Source organism: Melospiza georgiana, chromosome 1 (genome assembly GCF_028018845.1).
Source record: "Melospiza georgiana isolate bMelGeo1 chromosome 1, bMelGeo1.pri, whole genome shotgun sequence".
Lineage (NCBI taxonomy): Eukaryota > Metazoa > Chordata > Aves > Passeriformes > Passerellidae > Melospiza > Melospiza georgiana.
The window spans coordinates 33,881,353-33,906,321 of record NC_080430.1 but is presented as its reverse complement, the minus strand read 5'-3'; the positions used below and the strand labels follow the sequence as shown (position 1 = coordinate 33,906,321).

Sequence of the window (24,969 nt, the reverse complement as noted above, 5' to 3'; positions counted from 1 at the left end):
CAGCCCTGACACCTTCCAATGAGGAAATGTCTCCAACAACCCTAATGATCTACCAGGTGTGGGTGAAATTGAGCCTCAGAACGATCACATTTTGCTGAAGTTCAAAATAAGCACACTTTTCACACACAGAGAAAGCCTTTTAAATCCAATCTGAGTTCTCACAATTTCAGTAGCAAATATATGTCTGTAAAATCAATGTGGGTAATGTATTAATAGACAGAAAAACTTCTTTGTAGTCTAAAATCCAGCAAAGGCTGTGTAAAAATGATTCAAAACAGAATTTACAGGTCCACACACCTTGACAGCAACAGCTTCATGATTACAGTTTGAAAAGCCATCATTCAGCAGCCACTAAAAGAGGATTTCAGCCTTGACTCTTGATAAACGCACATTCCAAACAAAGACAAACATTGCAACAAAAAAGTAGAGGTATCATTCCAAACAATAAATCCACTTTTATAGTTTATGCAATCAGGAGAGTAAATATTCTACTTCTCTTAAATAAAAACCAAACAAACAATTAAAAGAAGAAAAACAAAAGAAAAATAATGTGCTGGAGTTTCCTGTAGAGTAACTACAGTTACTGTTTTTCCCAGGCACAGTGAGGAGATGCACATTTCTGCAATTCTAACATTTGCGTGTCTAATGCCAAATAACACAGCAAAAAGCCAAGTCATTAAATTCTGTGAATGGCATTTAGTTTCACAGATTTTCCTCTTGCTCTACCTTCAAAAGTTTCCTGCCAACCAGTGAAAACACGAGTAACTAACTGTTCATGAGATTACACTACACTTACAGCTCTGTTGCTGTTTGAAATGTATTTTATTTTCTTTATAAAATAACGGGTAATCTTTAAAATTGATTTTAGATGGTTTGAGGCATTACACCAGAGAAGTAATGAGCACTAATGTCAATGATATTGGACACAAATTCATTTTAGCTTTATTTCATGTCCAGTACAATTCTGCTAAGCCTTGAACTGCTAAAGCACTGTTATTAACTCGGCAGTAACCTAACACATGGAACAGCAAACAAAAGTGATAAGAGTACAGACTGATCAGGACCTCAAGGCTACTGTCCTTTTTCTGCAGCTATAATTCAATTTCCAATTTTACTTTACATTGGACTCATTATTTCACAGTAATTTTCTTTTCTGCTTCATAGTGCCATCTGGAGGTGAAGGGAGTGAAGAGAAACCAAGGTGCAGAAATGGAAAGATGTTCATAAAGCTAATCACACCCACACTCATATATGTATATGTGTGTGTTCACTATGTGTTCACATTGAGAATGCATTGTGCAAGTCATTTAAAACCATCCTGGAAGCAGATATACAAATACCTTTTACCTCGTTGTACCCTTGAAGAATTTCTGTTTTCTCTTAATTAAAAAATAACTGCTGTTTTTCCCACCCCCCTCTGAACCAACAGGTTAGACTGCTTTTTAATTGCAAGCTTCAAGCAACCAAACTGTAAAATAAATTCTCCACTACCCCAGGAGTGTTATGCTTTCCTGTTCAAAATACTCTTTCTTCAAGGGAATACCCACACATTTGTCACCAGATGGTACTAGTAGTATTTAGTGCTGGTATAGTAGTTCCTCTCTGGGGGCTTTTGCTGTCCTGGGGGCTCACTGTGTGAAGGGCTTGACATTTAAAAACTAGACTTGGCTTTGAGGACTTAAGAAATGAAAATTACAAACCACCACCCAAGAAATTAAAAAGGCAGTAGGAAGGGAGGAGCATCACAGCCTTAATACTCGGATGTGTTCAGGGAGGCCGGACGCGTGCGCAGTCTCGACACAGCAGGGAGAGCTCCCAGCGCTGCTCCCGCGCTTCCAGTGCAGCCAGAGCAGGCAGGGCTGTGCTCACAGTGATGGAAATCAGCGCTCCTGGAGAGTCACGGCTCACGGTAATCACTGCTGTGAACTGACTGAGCACGCTGACGGAACAACAGACCTTCCATGCACGCCTGCAGGAACGGAAGGCTAAACCCTGCAAGTCTCGATCCCATCAGCAGTCATTACTTGTCAGAGATTTCACTCCTCTTGGCCAGATTGCTCACATGCATAATGACTACTTATGTGATTAAGGGGGCTGCAAGATAAGGCTCTACATTAGAATTAGATAATAAAATAATTTTTTATTCACAGCCATGTGAATCTTTGTTTGTCAGCTTTCAGTAAATGCTTGTGATCTCTAGACCTTTAAAGAAGCAAGACTGAAAAACATCCCAAGCAGAAGAAATAATGTCATTTTTGAGGAAATGCTGGATACTATATGAGGAATATTTCTCTTTTCCTGTGTTATGGCAAAAATATTTACAAAAGAAAAAAGCATGTGTTTTTTGTTATTTGGACAAGGTCCAAAATCTGGTTTTCTTCACCATGATTTTATTATGTATATTATACACTGTTCTGCTAGAGAAAAACAACATATGGCTGAACAGTACAACTTAATCCTAACTAAAGATTTCCTGTATCTACTGTAACCTAATACAATGACAGATGCATACTTGAATGTGTGTGGAAGGTTAACACTCCGATTTTGTTTTCAACAAATTTACTCTGCCCATTTACAGCAGCTCACGAGAGCAAGGGAAAAACCCGAGGAGCTGAGAGACGGATGACAGCCTGTGCTGTGGTGCCCTCTATTGAGCATCCAGCCCCTCAGCCCCAGCCCACACCAAACAAAGCCCCAGTTTCCTCTGTGAAAAAGCTGACTGTGTTTCCTCCTTCACATTTTATAAGGGAGGAAATGTTACTGATATCAAGCAACTGTGAAGCAACTGTTGGGTATGTGATAATGTGTGCGGTTAGGAGAAGATTAAGCCACATGTGCCTGCTACACATTATTCCCTCACCAGATAGGAAACAACAGCAAGGCTCCACTGGAGACAGACACCTTGCCCAAGGTGGTTCCACCTGCCCCACAACTGCCAATGCTCCTGCCTGAGCCCCAGTCTCCCACTTTCCACATCCCTGAGACAGCACCCAGTGGAGACACCTCCAGAAGAGACCTCTGACCCTGCACCAGCTGCAGCTCGTGGGACTGCAGTGGAAAAGGCAAGGAGGTGCCTGACACCAGACACCTTCAGAAAATGGCTCTGCCTTAGGCTGATTAATTTTGGGTGGCTTCCTCACTCTGGCACCCAGCAAGGCCAGTGCATGGCCCTCTGCAGGAGCAACACTGTGGATGCCCTCTATTCCCTGTGGATCCATGCATTGTTTCTCAAAACTCTCAGTGTCTTCCACCTCATCATAAACTGCATGTCTTCTCCCTAAATCACTACGTTTTTGGGATCTGACTATATTCAATTTTAAAAAAGTCATCAAATGAACTCAACTTCATTCAAAATGGCTTTGTTAATTAGTTTTCTCATGAGCAAACTCACTTGATTTTCTCTGAGGGTAATCTAAATCCCAAAGTTAGACCTGCACAGCTACAAATGGATGAAAGCAAAGAGGATCATGCAGAAGCTAAAATTATAAGATAGTGTTTTACCTCTAGTTTAAGAGTAAACTTTTCTGTGAATTCACAGGCATCCTCAAAGGACAAGGATACTTAGCAGGAAAAACACAAAATTTTCCTTATTCTTACAAAGTAATTCATAATTGAAAAGGGGCTAGCTGACTTCCGTTAATGCAAATGGCCTCTTGAAATATTAAATTATGCCCAGACAAGAAGTGAGCTTTACAGCTCTTCATCACTCAGAGATAATAACCTGTAAGACAAGTAGATCTTACCCTGCATTTGTGCAGTAAAACCAAATCAAAATGGGACACCTGTTCCCAGATTTCACCAAAGTCTAGTGCTTAACTTCCCAGCTGTCAGCCTAATTCTTGAGCTACTGTGCTCAGCACGGAGGGGCTTCACAAAAGCTCTAAGTACACACTGTGCCCTGTGCTAACTCACCCTGGAGTGGGAAGTGAGGAAAGATAACAGAGCACTGTAGCCATCCACATATAGGCAATATGGAAATGTTCCCAGGGCCAGAAGCTGAGCACTAGAGAGCCTCCAGCTGCTCCATCCTGGCTCCTGCACAGGCAGGCACTACAGCAATCTGGTCAGACAGCACATGCACAAACCTGGTCATACAGGCACAGGGCACAAACCAAGACTTTGAAAGATCTAAACCCCCTCTTCAGAGATGTCTTGGATCCTGGTAACACGTGGGAGTCCTGCATCACAAGCAGGCATTTAAAAATGTTACCTGCAAACCCTTCCCCAGACAGGTCCACATAGGCTCAAATCTAATTCCTTCCCACTGCCACAAAGAATTGCCAGCAGGATTGTGAGCTTGTCATTACTGGGGTGAATGGAACTCTCAGCTTATCAGTTTTGGGTTAGGGTCCCCCCTTTCTACTGTGTCAGAATGTGCAGCATCCAGACCCAGAGCTTCAGTAAATTCCAGTGTGTATGTTTATTATTTGTATTATATGTTTATTACATGTAATACCTATGTAACATATGTATATTGTTCATATATGCATACGATACACATAGAACATACATCTATACAGAATATATGTGTATATTTTACATACACATGTATATTATACCTATATATTATACATAGGTATATATTATACATAGGTATATAAATATTTTATACTAACTCTCGTTAGGGAGTTCCACAAAATTCTATTTCACAAAAAGAATCATAACCTTTGGTTCAGCGTCATAGATGGGGGTGGGGGGAAAGCATCACGGCAGCCGAGCCAATAGGAAGATCCTTGTGTGCAGCAGCACAGTGGAGCCAGCCAGCAGAGGGCAATGGTACAGCACATACGGTGCCAGGCCAGTGCATCTCAACACAACCTCCGAAAATTCCTTCCAAATGCTCCCCAGGGCCGAGAGAAAGCTGGCACTTTTCTTGCACTCAAGTTCAAACATTTAAGTCATTCCCTTACAATTGAGTTGCTTCTTTTCCCACTCCTGGACTAACAGCAGCATGGTGAAACGTTCCACATGCTGTCATTTTCTGCTGTACTCATTTAAGCTACAGTCATCCACTAAATTGGAGCATGAGGATGCCTTTTAAGATAATCTACTTTTCTGGTTTGCCTTTTGAAGTGCAGACAGCAGTTATAAACATTTCTGATGCTGATATGCCTTGTTACCAGACAGGCCTCTTTCAAAATGAGAGTGTTTTTTGAAATACAACTACTCCATGGGCCAGCACAGCTAAGACAGAACTGCTCAGACACCAGAACCTGAGCTACCACACTCTTCATATTATCACTGACATGCTTCCAGGAGCACAGCCCTTCCATTTCACTGCTTTTCTTTCCTGAGGTGTAAAAATATTTTCTAATCCTTTTCTGCTTTCTCTTCCCTGTCTCACATGCCTTCAGCCAGTATTTACTGGCTGACCTTTTGGCCACAGATCCTATATAACTGCATGCAGAATATTATTCCTGCAGCAGTTAGCTGTCCCTGCCTTCAGCTGCTAAGCCTAACAAATACACCTCGGGACCAATGATTTGTTGTCTGTTAGGGAGGCTTATAATGCACTGACTGAAAGAAGATGAATAGTCTCTAGCTGCAGTGTTTCACCATGCCCTTACCCCGAGCAGCAGCTAAAGGCAGCCAGCAGAGACACACACAGCTCCTGCTCCAGCAGCTGTGAGCAGCCTGCTCTCACACCAGCAGTGCCAGGGCACGACAAGAAAGGCAGAGAAAAAGCAGAAAATTACACCAACAGGGGCTCAGCCACTGCAGAAGGTGAAGTGGTCATAGCAGTGGGAATGAGGAGTGCAGTACTGAAACTCATACACTGCTCCCTTGTAATGCAGGTCAGGGTCTAGCTAAACCTGATGGATGACTTTATACAGATTGCAGCTGCACTGAAAATGGTCACAGCTGCTAGAGCTTGCTTATGCTAGTGGGACTGGTAAACAAAGTAATTTGCATTTTAGGAAAGCTCTGTGTTAGGAGATCTCACTAGAGAATTCTCCCAGGCTCACAGGGGTTTAGCCCACAAAGACACCGATTTTCCATGAACATAAAAGGGGGAGCTTTCTTTGTACAAGAATATCCAGCTTCTTATTGAAAGCTAGAAATAGACATCACAGTGAAAGATCTCCCAAACTTAGTATGCAATTACAGAGTGATTTAAATTTAAGCCTATTATCTATAATCAGTGCAATGAAACACAATGGAAAAGCGCCAGCTGAAGTCTCCTTATAACCAACCAATAGAGCTGAAGTCACGTGTATGAATTATGACAGTGCAAGTAAAAAATATAACTAAATGTGTAGCATGTACAGATGACCACATGGTGGCTCTCAAGTACCAGAGATGAGCTATTTTAAACTAGAAATTGATGACCTCATAAAAATTCCAACACCTCTGGATAGGCTGTACTCACTTTTCCAGGAATTCTTGTAGACCCTGACGGCGATGGTCCACGTGATTAGGATTGTTCATGTTGAAAAAGGGAGTTCTGGACGGCAGTTCAGGTAGCTGTCTTTATAAACAGGAAAAAAACCACAGTTAAACCAAATGTAAAACAGCAGAGAAAAATGCAGAAAGCAAATGCCGACCCCAAGCACGTGAAAATCATGGGTTATGTTCCAGAAGCTCTTGAAATCAATTTGGGAACACAAGGTTGGGAAACTGAAGGGCCTCACACACCTCAAAGGGGAAAAATAAATCAGCCTTATTAAAAATAATTAATTCTGGTCCAGTTACTAAGCCTACGTCCATGTCTGGCTGCATTTTATGGGTTTAAATGGAAATTAAAAACTTTTGCCAAATTTTCCCACGGAGCATACATTTAGATAAAATGCATTCTACAGAATAAACTTGTGCTAGTAAGAAACACAGGATACTTTCCAGATCTGATTTCTGTAGTTCTCTGAACTAGGATGAAACAATCCTTCCCTCCATGACTGACAGATTATTAAATATATGCTCACATAAGCACTGCATTGCTCTGAAGCCTCTGCCGGAGCCAAACGAATTCTCGATAGCGTCGTCTAACACAGGATGTTTTCCTTGTAAAGCATATACTGTTTGTCTGTTGGGAAATAAAAAACATTTACTTTGCAAATCAGCTTAAGCTAAAGTGCAGGCATGGTATTAGCAACACATCCAAAATGTTATACTAATGCCCGAGACACCAGTGGAAAGCTTGACATTAATTCAGTTTATGTTAAGGGCTGTGCTTTACCTCAGGCAGGACTGCTGACAGTTTCTACTGCTTCTCAGGGAAATATTTTTCATTGCCTTCTTTTTAAAAGGAAGAGATTTGGATTACAGTACAATCCACAGTAACAGGAAAAACAGACCTCAGAAAAAAGTTTCAGCAGATAATGCCAATCTTTGCAGGGGAAAAAGATTCTAGCTGTTCTAGTTACAATCCTGCAAACAGGTACACAGAGTTTTTGCAGTGTGCAGTCCCAACTTAAATCAAACCAAAAAAACCAAGGCAACTGCTCTCTGCAAGTAGCATCATTTGGAAATTTTCCCAAAGAACACTATTAGTTCACTAGGAAAATGCCAATTCATCAAAAGAGAAACACTTTGTGGAAATTAAATACTTCTGCCAAATTTTCCCACGGAGCATACATTTAGATGAAATCCCATACACCAGACAGGACTCCATTAGTAAAATGCCTGCAGTCCAGCCCACCCTCCCTGCCTGCCAGGAGCCATAACTCCAGCCAGCCACAAGGTGCAGTCTGTAGAGAGCACAAAGATGTCAGCCTCCTGGAACAGAGGAGCACACCCAGGATACCACACAGTTGGAGAAGATAAATGCTCTAAGAGCTGGGTAGAAGGGGAACTCAGCTGGCCTAAAAGCCAGGCAGACACAATACTTGGAGTCCATTGAGAAGTCTGGATGGTAGGACTGACCCAGGGACTTGGTGTCCAAAAGCCCTGGCACTGTGGTGGCAGGAAGCTGAATTGATGCTTAATAACTTCAGAGGTGCTGAGTGATGGATCATATATCACTGTATGCTGGCTTTGGCTGGGGGAGAGTTAATTTCCTTCACAGTAGCTGGGGCTGTGTTTTGGATCTGTGCTGAAAACAGTGCTGGTAACACAGGGATGCTTTAGTTACTGCTGAGCACTGCTTGCACAGAGCCAGGCCTTTCTGCTCCTCACCCCTGCCCAACAGCAAGCAGGCTGGGGGTGCATGGGAAACTGGGACAGCTGATCCCAACTGACCAAAGGGATATCCATACCATATGGCATCATGCCCAGCAACAGACTAGGGTGGAGGCTGGCTGGGGACTGCCACTGAGGGACTGGCTGGGCAGTGCTGAGCATTGGCTACTTGGTGCTGAGCATATGTTCCCCTTTGCATCACTTGTCTTTCTACAGTTTTATCTATTTTTCTTTTAAAATTTATTAGTATTGTTATTATTACTATTTAATATCATTATTAATGTTATTACTACATCTTGATCATTAAACTGTTCTTATCTCCACTCACAGGTTTTCTCTCTTTCATCCCCAAATCTGCTCCCTCCAACCTGCTGGTGGGGCAGGGGGGATGTGAGCAAGCAGCTGTATGGTGCTTAGCTGCTGGCTGGAGTTGAATGAAGACACACTGGGTCTAAACAACATCTCCCCAACTCAGCAGTCACTGAGAAAGCCTGAATACATTTTTGTTTGGAGGCACTGAAGTCTGTGAAACAGTAATACTGCAATCACCCTGCCAAATCTACAGAATTTCTATTTACCAAAAATGAAAAATATAATTGCTTTGGAAGCGGTACTTGAAGCACATTACAAATTTAAAAGTTTCACAACTCTGTATGCCACACAGGAGAGAAGTGCTTATCACACAGGCATTTAATAAGTCATCATTTGACTGCTTGCTCTCATACACTAACTGCTTAACTCTTCCACACAATAAGGAAATGCTTTTGGTCTTGTGCCAAACATTAATCATGTAACTTGGTGCTCTCAAATACCTTCATTTTACACTGCAGTTAAAATGCTTGGATCTAGATTTGGCAAATTAGGATAACATCTTCCACATGTGATCCACCAAAGAACAATCAAGAAAATAAAATTATGTATAGGACAGATTTATGGCACAAAAGCACCATAATGCCAAGTGGACTCGCATTAACATATGGTGGACTACAAACCCAAATGCAACCACTTCACACATCCAAGCACCACTAAATTAGTATAATATGAATGTGAAGGTACACTGAAAACAACCATACTGCAGCAACCAATAACTTGGCAAAAAGAACTGAGGACAATTTAAAGCACAAATAACTTGAAAAGAAAGTTGTTTTCCCATGAATACCTGAACATCAACATTCTTCTACATACAGTAAGTTATCACTGTCTGTAACAGTCTTCTAGTTGATAGGTAGAGCTAAGGATTGGCTGTTGCAAGACACTGTGGAATGCACATGTGAGCACATTAGGTTCCACCCCAGCTCTGCTAAACCTACGAAGTGGCAATTGGCAAACCCACTTTACCTGTTCCACTGCATCCCAGTTGTTAAAAGGAGAATAATAGCCTCCAGCATCCCAGAAGCAGAAATTCCATTAATACCCCAAAGACAACTCTGGCTTGGACAGAAACAGCAAAAAGAATCTGTTCTCATATTTTTATACTCACGTGAATAAATATCTCATAGTCTATGTAAGAATGCCATGAATCTTCTTTCTGTATCCTGGGGTCTCGCACCAAGACAGTTACAAATTCCTGTAAGTGCATAATAAAAATCAAGCAATTAATTTCAGAAGACAAAGGCAGCCTCAAAGACTCTTGATTGTTCTGCTGTTCCACAAACTACTGAGTCAGATTAAAAGCTGAACTGCTGTTTTATTGAATTTTGCAACCCTATAAATGGAGAAGCATAAAGCAATGAATCATCTGAGCTACACCACATGCCTGGGAAAGTCCCTGCCAAATTGCTAGCTGAAAAGGAATATTTCAGATTAAGTAACACTGTGCAAAGTCATACATGTTTCATGCATGGGAGACAAGATCTTGGCAGGGACAAACTGAAAGTCTAACATTCAAAGTCGCCCATGTAAAGGAGAAGGAGGCAGGTATTTCAGGCTTTTCCCACATTTGTAATCAACACTGACAAAGAGCACAGCTGCAGATGTGGCACTGGGGCATTTCTGTTCCATCAACCTGCCCAGGGAAGCAACACAGCTACACTGCAGGGCAAAATTCCCCATTTCGAAGGGACAATCATATAGAGTATTTGTCGTAAAAGTTGTCATATCTAGCTTACTTACTCATAATTTCTACATTTATGTAATAATTTAGAGGGGTTTCAAGAGAGAAAGAGAAGGCCTGTGGATGTTACTGTAATGTAACACTAATGGGAATTGGAAGAGACTGAAGAATTAGATGTTTCTCAATACTTTCAGCTAATGATCAAAATTTTGTTGTAGAAAAAACAAAACCAAACCAAACCCCCAAATCCTGATAAATCTGTATATTCATGCTAGGATGGAAAATATTCCTTTAAAATACCAAGGTCAAAAGTGTGCTTAAATACCAGCTACTTATGGAGTACATGTAAAGTCTGCCCTACTCCAATTGCATAAATAAGCTATTCACCCCAAAAGCTAAGCCAACCACTTAGCAAAGACTTAAAGAAAAGTGTATCACTTTAAGCAGTAGATGCATTCCCCCTGAGAAGAAGGCACTGTGCAGGATCTCCAGGTACAGGAATCAACTGTGGGAGGAATGACAGTATCTCTGGTAAAAAAAAATGCTTTTTTTAGTGCATGTTTGCATAAATCAAGAAATCTTGAACTAGAAAGCTCTCCAAGCATGTCTTCCTATGTCCAAACCAAAGACATCAGAAATAAAAGCTTTATTCCTCAGCCAAGTATTCTCCCCTAACACACACCTGCATGTAGAACCATTGCAAACCTTCAGTGGACTGACAGGAGAACAATAGCAACCTTGAAAGATGAAGATATACTTTTTCCTGGACAGCCATTGCACTCTGTAGGTAGCAGAGAGACATTCAAGGTCTGACTGAAATAATTTCCCTCCCTGATTTCCAGGTGTTACTGAGATGGGGAGCCTGTGGCCTGATGGCTGGACACAGCTTTTGTTTTTATGTTACTTAGCCCAGCTCCTGGTCCCAGGGGTGTTTTCTGTATAATTGGTGGTTACTTTTCTGGTGAGTATCATGAACACCTTGCTAAATAAAGCACATTTGAAAGGCTCCTCCTGCCACCTCTGCTGCTTCTTTCATCGCTGAAGAGCACCAGAGGGCCAATTCTCCCCTGCAGCTTTTTAACCCCATGCCAGCATGACACAAGAGGAACAAATGATCAGAGCTTTAATCATTTTTACCAGCTGAGGGTCATGCCTTTACTTTTACAAAAACACTAGTAGGGCCTTATGAGGAAGTTATTTCAGCTGCAGAGAAGATATTCAGCAATGTGCTGAACACCGGAGAGGACACCATTTTTGGGTTGTTTTTCTCCACCTGCCCCACTGCCTGTAGTATTTACCATACATAGGTAGGTAGGTAGGTAGGTAGGTAGGTAGGTAGGTAGGTAGGTAGGTAGGTAGATAGGTAGGTAAGTAGGCAGGTAGGTAAGTAGGCAGGTAGGTAGGTCAGACCCACTGTACCATCTTTTCATGCCACAAGGTTTTGTCTTCCCCAAATTCCTATTTCCCTGCATCCCAATCTTCTCCAAAGCTGCAACCACTTCTCAACATACTTTCTTTCCTTTGCTGAGCACTGAATGCATCAGTCCTGCAAGTGGAAGAAGAGAAATTATGCCAAGAAGCTTCGAACAGGACACTGCACTCATTTTCCCTTCAACTGCTGCAGCACAGGAGTCACAACCTCAGGCAGCCTGCTTATAACCTGACCTCAGCCTCCTTCCTCTCATTTACTGCTGTATCAGCTTCTTGTTGACTTTTCTTGTGTCCAGGTTCCCCAAATTACCCCATTTCCAAATAACCTTCCATAACCTTCTCCTTTGTACAGAATCAAAACAGTCTTTGAAGTAAAATACTTCTTTGAAACCTTTACAGTACCAAAGTATTGTGATTAAAAGTTGCTATTGGATATGCTGCTGGTTAGCTATGGATTACTTTGCAAATCATTCCAGACCACAAGATTTGCACTGGAAAACTTCTGTACACTCTTAACTTGCAATTAACTAGCCACTGAGTTTCAACAAGGAGGAAGTTAAAACCATTCAGACTCTACCTACCAAAGAAATGTGACCTGCTGTATATGCAGTGGCAGGAAGTGTCTAAGCAGTAAAGAACTGAGCCAAGATGAAAAATGATGTGCAGAACAGCAGAGCACCTCAGCAAAATGCAGCCCTCAGACACAGTCACTGTCAGCTTTGATTTGAAACACTAGGATTTCAACAGAAGACTGGGTCTTCCTTTTTTCCACCCTTACTTACCGAAAAAATGACAATACTGAGTTTAGAATGAAGCAAGATATACAGTAAGCAACCAGAAATGAAAAATAAAAATGTACAGCCTGTCTCAAGATTTAGGGTTACTTCCCCTATTTATCTCTTGAATCCAGGAAGTGTTGTTCCCATAAGAGATTTTGCTGCTCTGAAACAGTGGCATTGCACATATAGACTGTTCCTTCTCTTGACCTTTAAGTCTTCTCCAGAATACAAGATCCCACTAGGAAAACAGCACTGCTCTAATCAAAGCAGACTAACCACCCAGTATAAGTGATGATCCACTGCCAGAAAAGGTGCCTATGCTTTTGCATCCCTAGAGTAAAGGTCAGTATTCACATACAGGCTGTGTTATGGTCCAAGCAGAGTTGGGCGGCAGAACACTCACTCCTCTGCGAGAATGCTCCTTTGCTCAGTGCATCCTGCATTCACTGGTCACAAACAACCAGGACATTACAGCAATACTGGGTAATAACTACCTTTCTCCTCTCTATGTATTCCACTCCCTCCCCATTTTGCTATAAAACTGAGGACACTCTCAATAGATAAGTCTTTTCTCAAGTAAGGCACTGTCCGCCTGGGGGAGGTGATGCTGACCTCTCCCTCCCACAGACCACTTAAAGACTAACTTAATATCACAAAACTGCACTGTAGTCCAGCTGTACAACATGGGAGAATCAGTACAAAGACAGCCAAGGTTTCAGGGACTTTTCACTTTTGCCAGCTGCAATCCTGTACAAGGTGTCCCCCCCTCCTACCCAGTGCTGCTTTGTTTTTCCAGAACTGCAGATCTATCTAGCTATTATGTCACATTACTCGTATTTTCAGTTTTGTTTTTTTGTTGGTTTTTTTTCTTGGTTGTATTGTTGGGGTTTATTTGACTGGCACAATACATATATCAATGCATTCAAGAATATGTGTCCTCTAATGCTTCAGAGCAACAATTCTCTCAAAACCAAAATTTCCTGTTAAAAGTGTCCAGGCTTAGGCAAGGAGGCCTCTTGCACTGGAAACAGTATATACTCCAAAGAAAGGTACTGGAAGATGTGGCATCTCCATTTATTCCTTTTCTCTGGAAACTACTAAATTCAGAGGCAAACAATTGTCTGTCCAAACTGCTAAAGCTATAGCTTTGATATGGAGCCCAGCAGCCATGCTGACCTAAACATCCTCATGAATATTCAGAATCTTCAAATCTGCCCCAAAAACAGTCAGAACTACTTAACAAGCAGGAATTGCAGAGCAGTTTCTCTGGCTGCATGTGCCTTTTAATTCCTGGCTAAACCAGCCAGTTTAAGCATGGCACTGGTGGTATTTTGCTACCCTGTCCTCAAGGCCAGGAGCAGTCCAAGTACATAGGGTCACACATAAATGACAAAACAGCCAAAGTGACACCCATATCTGGATTACACCTACTCCCTCAAGGTTACAGATCCATGCAAAGAACATGAGTGCTGACAGGAGACTATAAGGACAGCACTGAGGTCACATAGACACAAGCATGGAAAAACAAAATGTTCCATTTTGAATCTGCCTCAAAAGGAAAAACAATGCATAAAGGCAGCTGAAGCAAACACAATAAATCTTTCTCTTTTAATTTTTCTGTTTCTTTTTTTCTTCCCCTTCTCTCTTTTCTAGGATATATTTCTGCATCATGCAATGGATTCCTCAGAGAAAAGCATAAGTCAGAAGCCTTTCTATAAAGAATCTGATCACAAAAAAATGTGCCTTTCTCAGAAATCTCTTAACATTTTCCTACTAGGAAAATAGGAAATCTGACATGGAAATATCTATTTTTAATATGAGGGGAAAATCTGCCACAAGAAGGAGGAATAAAAACAATCTCACATTGGTTGACTATTTGTATTTAATCATTTCAGTTGCATTTTAATTCAAATGTCTGTGCTCAAGACTGTATCAGGTGATGAGCTTGTGCTCCTATTACACATATGATTAGTCAATAACCCCTGAAGAGTAATTTTCCACAAAGCTTCCAAGAAAAAATAGCATATCCCATCAGGCTGCCTGTTAGTAAAAGGAGCAGCCACAAAGGACAGGGGACTTTTCATGCTGTGGATGTTGGCATCTTCACTCCATGTATACTGCGTAGTAAGGCTGATAAGAATCTAAGAGCTGAGACAAAATAATTTGTTGAAACTTTTAATGTTCATTGGACTGAGCAGAAGAGAACATGCAAAGAGGATTCTTGTGGTCCATGCAGCTGGAAATCAGAGCTCAGATCCAGATCCAACCATTGTCCCTATAAAATATCTAAAACTGATAAAAAGAAGACTCCATCCAAATCCTTCTCCCCTGTCTCAGTGTCTGAGCCCTTTATGCACAGTCACTTACTCTGAATGAATATCTGATTCTTCTATCAGATTTTAACAGAAGGAACTGGCACTGCATCATTCCAGAATATTCTGTATCCTGGCAACTAAAAGTATGAAGAATATAACCAGTCTTCTCTAATCCATGCGAATTGTAATGAAATTAAACCCACAACTTGAATCCTTTTTTATTAAAGCTTAGATACCACTTACCTGTTTTTCATGTTTTGGCGTCATCTTCACTGGTTTGTAGTAAAAAAAAATCAACCTGGAAAAAACAAAAACAGAATAGACATCAGATTGGTATTTAGTAGTTATTTAAAGGTCATTATCACTTTTGCCCTTTATTAGTAGACAGTGGAAAAAGCCAGGCTTAGTGCCATATATGGCAGAAAACACATTGCATTACCTGTGTATCTCAGAATTTATTCATTTTTAAAATAATCCCTTTTTTGAAGCACTGGGCTAGTCCCCTTCTCTATATATTTGTCATACTTGACAGTCCAGTTCATCTCTGGAAGCCAGTGCTTTTCTTCTCTGCTCCAAGAGCCATCTCAGGGCTCATCCTCGCACCCACCTCCAAGAGCTCTGCTGAGCCAGCATTCCCAGTGCTCAAACACAGCCGAGGCAGCGCTGCCTGGGCCTCACTCCCAGGGAACCAGGAACAAGTCTGTGGGACCGCAGCTGAGGTCCAGAGACCCTAAAACATCTGAGTCAAAAGAATCAAATGCCCATCTCAACTGTCTTCCTCAAACTCAGAGAAATGGAGACGCAAACTGCTTGGATCCCTCAGGAGAGCTAAAACTCAGGCTAAATTTCACAGCAACTGTGTTTTCAAACCTCCTTGTAGGGAGGGGATAATTAGACCAAAACGAAACACTTGTCATTAACTTGTATTTTAAATCTCCTCTTTTGCTGAAAATCCCAATAAATTTTTAACTGCGTCTGCAGTCCAATAAACTGGACAGTTTGCTCAGGACAGGTGCCCATATGGGAAGAGCAGGACAGCTTTATTTACTTGCCAGGTTATATACACACTACCTTCTGTTTAGTGACAGAGCTTGAAGCTGCTCTTGTTATTATACAACTACATATTAATGTCAAGCCCAGCCAAGGAGTGCTGAATACCCCACCCCTGCTCAATGCCTCTCACAAAGACTTTCAAATAACAAACCCCACCCATTTTAATAAAACAGAGCACAAAGATAAGCACACATACATTTCTTGGACCAGGAAGTTACTCTGGAACAAACAACCACTTTGTTGTCAAATTTCTATAGGGTCAGTCATATCAAAATAGGATACTCTGTTTCCAAATAAAAATGACCATACATAAGACTTCATCCTAAAGGGTGCCATTGTACAATTCCCATTTCCATAAAGATAAGGCCATCATTTCACTTCTATAGCTAGAATGGTAGTGATAAAGTAGGAATAACAAAAACATATTTAAATATTATTTTTTTAAAAACTCCATTTATATATATATGCTTAACTAGCATGTATGTTCCGAGCTGAAGTTATAGTAGAGCACTCAAACACTTCTTGCTGCACAGGCTCAGCAGTGTCAAGCCTCTCTGCAAGGTGGGGGTAAAAATTTGGCTCACTGGTGCTAACTGCTGTTAATGCAAAAGTATATTATAAACTTTCCTTTTAGGGAGATAATTAGCTTTTCACCTCACAGGAGGGCACCAGCACACATCACAGGCTTTTCATGGAATTGCATAATCATTTAAGCTGCCTCCAAGATCATCAAGTCCAACCTTTGACTGACCAGTACCTTGTCCACTATACCATGGCACCAAAGCCCATGTGAAGCTGTTTCCTGAACACCTCCATCCACCACCACACCCTGGGAAGCCCATTCCAATGCTTAACAACCCTTCCTGCGAAGAAATTCTTCCTGAGGTCCAACCTGAACCTTCCTTGGTGCAGCTTCCCCTGTCACTGACTTCCCCTTGTCACCACCTCGTGCTCTTCCCCTGTCACTGGTGATCCCCAGGCAGCTCCAGCCTCCTTTCAGGCAGCTGTAGGGAGCAGTAAGGCCTCCCCTGAGCCTCCTTTTCTCCAGGCTGAACACCCACAGCTCCCTCGGCTGCCCCTCGTAGGGCTCAGCCTCCAGACCCTTCCCCAGCTCCTTGCCCTTCTCTGGACTGGCTCCAGCACCTCCATGTCCTTCACAAGGGAGGGACACAGAACTGGACACAGGACTCGAGGTGCAGCCTCACAAGTGCTGAGTACGGACAAAAAAAACCAGCTATGTTTGGCTTGGGCTGTTTGAAGAAGATTCTTTGTGCTATCTCTCCCCACTGAGTACAGCTATAAACCTATATAGTTTGATGTAATTTTCCCCCCTTTCTCGTTTGAATGTGCTGAGGTTTTTTTTCAAAATGGCAATGCAAAATTTTTTTTCCAGTTATGTATCTTTGTTCCATCAAATTCTGCAGTGTGTTTCTCTCCTGCCTCTAAGCTGATTCAAGTGAGAAATTTTGCAAGCCCAAAATATCTCATTCCTAACACTGTTAGCAAATGACAAGGCTGAAATAGCACGTTTCATTCTGTCATCTGTTTTGCTAATGACCGAGTTATGTGTTGGTACAGGTTAGCAAGAACGGCTTAAACTCCAAACAGCCACCACAATTTAAAATATTTAATGGCAAAAAATTAATATTTCAACACCAAAAAGCTTCCTAAAATATTTAAAATACATCAGTTTTTCATCAAGTAATTCGGAAAAAAAAAAATCAATAATGGAAATGCAAGCCCCCCAAGGCTGCCTTCTTTCACTGATTTCAGTGAGATTGCCCAGTCACGCTGCAGCCACTTGCAAATATACTGAATGCAATATTCTGTGTGGTAGCAAGACGTATTTTTGGGAACCTCTGTAACACATAGAGAAGCCAGTGAAGCAGAACACACAGCAAACCTAGTGAAACTTCTGCTTAAGAAGTTATCTTTGTATCTTGAGATAAAACTACTCAAAATACCAGTGATGGAGAAAAACAGCCGTCAGAAGACAAACAGAAGGCTTTTGGTCTTTTTACTCTAAGCAAAATTTCCTCTGACGGGGAAATGAACAAGTGCTGGGAAAGAGAATCAAAAAAAGCCAGTGGTCGGTCTGTAGTTTTGATAAAATACTTTCTGCTGAGGGTGGGAAACCTCCCCCACATTGCTTTGAGTAAGTTTTTGTTCTGCTTCTGATCCATTATCAGTCTGAAAACTTCTCTTTTTTTTTTTTTAATTAGTTTCATATACTATATCAACCGCTTCTTGCAGTACATATTTTTTTGGTTCTCAATTGCATAACCAACAAAACTGCCAGGGAACAGCTCCACAGCTGCTAACAGCAACCACTCAAAAGCAAAAAGATTACGTAGGATGAATTGCCATACTTCCTGTGCCTGAAAAAGAACCAGGAAGAAGAGGGAGGAAAAAAACACAAGTACTGCAGTACTTTTCTTAAGGAAAACTGATAAACTGCAGTGCTCTTCTTATGGGTAAGAGATAAATAATATCAAGTATTATATTTTATCTCATATTTTAGAGATTAGTTTCTATTTTAAAATCTAAATTAAAACAGATAATCTAACATTACTAGGGATATACCCTTTTATCATGTAGATGGACTGCTCCTGAAGGAGGAAGTGATTCCTCCCCAGCATTCTCATACTGCAAGATGAAAACTCAAGCAGCAGTGCAGACAAAAACCACATCAACTTGCTCTAAGAACAGCATGAACAAATGCAAGCCCTCCTGGCTGCCTCACCAATAGCTGTATTTAGCTGCACTGAAATGTTACAATTTCACTCATTACTGGGCAGTGACCTATGCAATATCCTTATCTGCCCTAGGAGTGCTCATGCATTCCATGTGGTCAGTGTTTCCTCTCAAGGATAAATGCTGCTAGTCAGCTCATCCATCCATCCATCCATCCATCCATCCATCCATCCATCCATCCATCCATCCATCCATCCATCCATCCATCCATCCATCTTTGGTTATTTTTAATCATATAACTAAATTACCACCTTCAGGCTTTAAAGGGGAAGTGTGATTTAGTTTTAGACCTTGGTGATGATTCAAAGTACTATCCAGTCATAAGCAAAGTCCTCAGCTGTGCTTTCGGGGTTGTTCCCACTATCAGTATCAAATGAAACTTTAATTCAAGGCTTCAATATGACCAAGAAAGAGAGAAAAACTGAATGTCTAACTGCTTACAAGTCTTTCCTGCATTTTGTGGTTTGCTCACCTTAAGACTCAAACAAAGTCATAAAAATTTTCATTTAGAGCCTGTAGAAAGTTCAGCTGCATCCATACATGGAGCTCACTGTCAAAGAACATGCCCATGTGCACCTGGCCACACTATGTTCCTGAAAGGCAAGCGATCTGTGTGGATTTGTAAGGAAAATACACAGGCGGGGGTGATGGCGGAACTGGGAGGAACAGGAAGAATAATGAAGAGACGCTCTGGAGAGCTCAAAAAACCCCTAAACCTATAAAAACACAGCATTTTGTGTTGCCAAATTGACCACATCCTAACACAGCTTGGCATTTACAGTAATTGGATACATGGCTATCACAGAACTACTGCTCTTGTTGATGGGAAAAATTTTATTCAGATGCTGCTCCTCAAGCAGGGACTTTCAGTCGATCCAGAATAACTCAAACTCAGCATAAGCTAATGCCTTCTACTTCACCTGCTCCATTTAACACCTGGGGCCAACCCAACTGTACTGATCAGACCCATGAGTTCATTTCTGTTCCTCACTGTCCATGAACCAGATGGTGAGCACTGAAACTCCACACTGTGCAGGTCACAGAGCATATTTCCTCTTTTCATCTATCCTGATGGTTATTTGCCTCACCCTCAGCAAATTACTGTAAGGATCTGTTGGTCAAAAGTGAAAGGAGTATGAAAGTCATGAGCATTTTCATCTATACACAAGTCTGGGGTGTGCAGCCTGCTTAGTGAAGTCCACAAAATGAAGTACCCCTTGAGCAAATCCTTCTCACTTCCCAGGATCAAAGTACCAGTTTCATCAGTGTTGTATCACAGTAGGAGCACGATCACTTCACTGCTGAGAAAAAAATAAGCACACTGTCTAAACTTCTTTTAAAAGAATGGGAGCTTTCCAAACCACCAACAGAATTCACACACCTTCCTTTCCACCACAATACAATGTAGAAAGGCACTGTCAAATATCATCCCTTTGTGGCTGCACTTGAAATTCCCAGGCACTGTTGCCAAGATGCTTAGTTAACTACTCCTTCCTATGGAATTTTACCTCATTTAGTTTTTAAACACTTTTTTATGGCCATGAGGACAGTTTCTCCTTAACCATTACATTAGCATTTCTCCCCAGTCAGCCATTCCCCTGTCCTGCAATCTTGCTGGCTAGTAAGACACGTTTTACCAGAAGGATGAATCTGGATCATTAAAAAAGGGAAAAAAAAGACAATAGATAAGAAATTTTTGTTTGTTTCAGAGGAACTTGACAATCAAAGAGTTAATGAAAAATACTAATTTCCCTCTGCCCTCCAAAATAAATACATCACAAGGATTACAGTGTCAGGTGTGGGTCACAGATTTCCAATTACAGTGGTATTATACCACGCTTTCAATTGCTTCAAGTTCAATACAATAGTGCTGGACAGCAGCACGAGTTACGTGCCAAGCCCTTCTGAAACCTCTAAAAGTCTAAAGACAAACAAGGAAGAAGTACTAAAAAATCTGTTCAGAGTAGGAGAGAGCCATTCAGATGCTTCCCCATTCTCTTTTTGTTGTTGCTGATGGGTTAGTTTGGTTTCTGGGAGGGAAGAGCGTTGTTTGTTTTTTTCTTTTTCAGGTTCAAATTTCAGATATACCCACAACCAAAGGACCTCATGGATATTCTGCAGCTTCAGTGGGTTGATGATCACAGAGGATTGCTATGGTTTTCTCTTAATAGAAGCTACTGGTAAGGCTAACACAGGCATCTTGGGATTTCAGGTAACAACTACAGAACAGTAATTGTGGGTCAAATCACTGAAAAAACAGTACATGCCAGGGCTGGTCACAGTAATTATTAATTCCTCAGGGCTAATGCTTGCCACTGCTTCTGCAGACAACCAGGGGGCCACTCAGAACTTTCCTGCAGCTCCAGCTCCTGTGTCTTCAGGCAGACTGTCAAGCTGGTCTGCCATGGGAGCCTGCCTTTGCTGCTCTTTCAAATTTTTATGGTGCCTAAGATTAAACTATGCAAAATTATTTTTGTGCCATACATAATCGCAGGTTTTGTTGCTAGGACACTTTCAGAAGGTTGACAAAAAAATAAGGCAGTCTTTGAAGGAAGCATTGGTGACCTTCAAGGTAAAGTTTCAGGAAGTAAGCTTGCTTCAGGGAGCTTTTGAGATTCCTTAAGCTAGGAAAAAATCAATTTCAGAAGAAACAGCAACCTTGGCAAGCTGGCAAATCAACCATCTTTTCAGCCGTACTCAACATGGAAAACACATTGGACAGGCACTAGGCTTCTTACTGATAACATACACAAAATAGGCACACCACTGGCACTGAAACTACCTCTGAGAAGGGAAAGAAGCGAGTAATTTCCAGGCTAAGCCACTTGCTGAGCAGCACTGTGTACTTTGCAAGCGACAGTTCCGCTCAGTTGCAGAAGCAACGAGTGAGGATGTACACACTGTGCATAAACCACACACAGATCTTACAGGGTACACCAACAGAGAAAGATAAACCTGCCCTAGGTATTTATTACAGGATGCAAGTTACAAACAACACATCAGACAGCTGTTACTTTCAGAAACCAACAAGGTGGGGGTTGTAAAGAGACTAATGTCTCAGCATGTCAGAACACAGATTAAATTCCTAAGAAAAATATTAAATGCTTCTGAAGGAAGGTTCAGAGAATGTATATGTCTTTCTTTCAAAAATCATGTTTTTCTCAGGACTTAAGTATTTCATTGCATAAAATAAAATTACGTTGCCTTAAAAATAGTATCCTTCTCAAGGTATCTCTGTAATCATTAATTTTTATTTATCACAGGAAAAGAAGGGCTGATGGAAGCTGTATCTTTGCTGGTGAGTAAGCAGAGCAAAAGTCAGCAAATACTATGCAGTCTTATCACTACATTTCCTTCTCAGTCTCTAAGACGCAGAGGCTGCCATCACCTGACCCCTTCCTTCCTGACTTACCCGCTGAGACACTTTGAATCTCATGTACCAGAAATTTCTCATTTTTTGTTTATTCAAAATATTTTAATTTATGATACAATTTTTGTCTGCTGCTTGAATTGCTGTTACTTAGCACTACACGTTCCAGCTTAGCTTTTTTCCTGCTGCGGATTTCCTTATGCTATCAAAGCATCTATTTTTGTGATGTGTTACCTGCTCCAATCCAGGAAATGTTAGTGTTTGATCTTGTGTCCAGAGAGGAAAGTAAAGCAAAAGTTATAGTTTTGGCTGCAACCACAGAATTAGAAGTCCCAGTCTCATGACATGGGTCTGGGGAGATGGCTGGGAAAGACCCAGCACAGATATAGTAAAAAATGAAATGAACAGCTAAGCAGTAACATCCTGAGACAGACTGATCCTAAGTCTGTGAGTCTGTGTAACTGCAGCTTAAGACAGAGGGTAAGACAGGAAATACCGCAGTCAATATAGTGTGCCCACAAAGCATTCTGATCAACTCTCTTCAAACTCTTGTGTTTCTTGTGTCTCCTAAGTTGACCAAGCCCATGGCAGATCACTACAGCAGCGCAGCTGGATCAGATATCCAGTCCTTCACACTATGGCAATTCACTCTTTGGGCTCTCTTCCCCTGAAAAATGCATCAGATGGCCCATCACTGATGCAAAATCTTACTGCTGTCACATTTGTGTAGCTGCAGACACATATTGCACTACTTTGTGGCCTGGGTCTATCAACCATCAAATTAACCAATAAAGAATGTATTAACAGTGAGTTCACTTGTTCAATGGGCTTTGTTACCTTTCTAGAAGCCACACTGTGCCAGTGGCATGAGAACAGTGTTTTGGAAGCAAAGGGCTTCTGAATAGTGTTACTTATTACTAAAGCAGGCAATTCTAAAAAACAAACAGTGTTTGGCAGGAGAAACTTTTCATGAGACTGACCAGTAAGAAAAACAAGCTGAAGATCAGTGATTCATCCATTTACCTAGATTTTCTACCTCTCATTTATTTGAGAGATGTGAATTTTATTGTTTTCAATAAAACAATAAAATGTTTTATTGTTTTAAGATGTGATTTTATTGTTTTCACCCCACTGCTGCACCCTGACTTTATAAGACTTATGTCAGCTTTTGGCCAGTTCCTGGCCTAAGAGGCTCACCTGTGATGTGGCAAATTTCTTTCTGTGATGTAGCAAATTTCTTTAAGAAGTAGTGAGAGAACAGCAGGAGGCATAGCAAATACACAAAAATGGGAGGGAGAGAAGAAAAGCAGCACTTGGCTGCTCTGCCATCACAGCCAAGTCAAAGAAGTTGCTGGTCAGCCTGGAACAAACACTGCTCAAGATAAAGTGGTAAGAGAAGCAAACGTTGAAAACAGTGTTTGCAGGACAAGTAAGGTTCACAGCTTGCTTTCACAGTGCCCAAACCACGTGATGTTTTTCCAACAATGAATTCAAGCAGACCACTAAGTAGTCTGAACAATAAATTCTGCCTTCAGTAGGAGAAAGATTTCACACTCACAGAGTAGATGCTGCTGAAATGAGCAGAATGCACAGATCTGTATAGCAAGTCTATGGGAAAACAGTGGACCAAGAGGAAACTGGCTTGTGTTAAATAACACTTATTCCAAGTTAATTTCTTAGTCACTGTCTTTAAACACAGAAGATATACACTAAACTTTTGGAAGTCCCAGCCTGTTTTCTGCTTGTAAGCGCTTCAGAGGCAAATACTATGAGAAAATGCATATGAAGTCACCAGTTGAAATAATTTATAGTCATAAACAATGTCCCAGAAGTCCTTTTCTTTTGCAACACCTGCAACAGGCCCAGTTCCATTCTTTTTGTTGTCTGTTAAGTTTAATTTACTTCAGGCTAAAAAAAGCACAACCCAGTCTTAGAACAAGTATCAATTCATACAACCACACCTTTAACTAAACCAGCTGAAACCTACACATTTTGAACGGATGTATTAGAAGTATTACTTCATGGTCCTACAGTTAAACCCATACCAAATATCCATCACATGGCTGGAAGGATCTGATAACCATCAAGAGATCCTCTCCAGCCCTACTGGTTTGTAGAAACACAGTGATGTTGCAGTGATGTTGCTCTTGAGCCCAGCTCTCAGAACAAAACCACAATCACAGCACCCCAATGAAACCAAGGGCCCAGACCAAGCAGGAGCAGAAGGTACCAGCTGCCACACACCCCCTGCAGCTGGATGCCCACAGAGGGAAGCTCCACTGCAGGTATCCAGCCTAGACCTCACTGCCAGTAATTTTTCTGCAGAACTGACACAAGTAGGTCACTCGGTGTCACTGGAGATGTAAACAACCACTACTGAGGATGCTTTTCCCCTTTATAGGTGAGTTTCAAATCCTGCACCACATTATGCACAGCAAGTGTTTTACATGCTCAGAAAGCATTCTGTGAAGATAGCACTGTCCTTGACAGGGTCTGTATTATTGTTCTAGCAGAACAGGAAGGAAAATGGTTAGATGTTTTAGTCATCTAGACTAAAAACAATACAACTTTTGTAATTATAAAAGCTAGTTATTAACTGACCACTGAAATCCAGAATTTCATCTACATTAAAGAGAGAATAAAGCTATTCAAGGTTGGAAAGTTATCTAGCTTAGCCAAGCCTATGGAGAAAATGCAGCACTCCTTAGAATTTAACTTCGCCAGAAACCCAGTGAAAGGGCAATCATATACATGAACCTACATGATTTTTTCATAACAAACTTCTATTTCAGATGGTCTAGGACAAGTCAGTTTACCACCCAAGGTTGGAATGACAGAAGCTCTAGTGATCCTCAGGTGGTCAACATAATTCTGGAGTGTCAACTAGTGTTTACACAGTGATGTTCAGATGCTGTAAGTTCCAAAGCCTTCTTTTTCAAGCAAACCAATAGGTTTGCTCAAAGAGAAGATATTTAATGCGTACAAGTCGCCTTGGTGCAAAGGATCTGTGACTCTGGAAATCCTGGAGAAAAAGAAAGAATCCTTTTCTGAAAGAAAATGATTGCTTATGCACATATGCTATAGCACAGGATATTATTT

The 24,969-nt window shown here is 41.2% G+C and overlaps 1 protein-coding gene across 2 annotated transcripts in view; it reads right to left on the bottom strand.

The window, feature by feature from the left end:
* The window catches only part of SNX10 (sorting nexin 10), a 33,320-nt gene that overhangs the window by 2,531 nt on the left and 5,820 nt on the right, over positions 1-24,969 (bottom strand). For both annotated transcript variants that reach the window (XM_058027325.1, XM_058027335.1), the window contains exons 2-5: positions 14,937-14,991; positions 9,596-9,682; positions 6,921-7,021; positions 6,371-6,469 (exon numbers count right to left, since the gene is read on the bottom strand). In XM_058027325.1, the coding sequence (XP_057883308.1) occupies positions 6,371-6,469; positions 6,921-7,021; positions 9,596-9,682; positions 14,937-14,960 (311 nt within the window). In that variant the 5' untranslated portion in view covers positions 14,961-14,991. The remainder of the gene's footprint in view (positions 1-6,370; positions 6,470-6,920; positions 7,022-9,595; positions 9,683-14,936; positions 14,992-24,969) is intronic.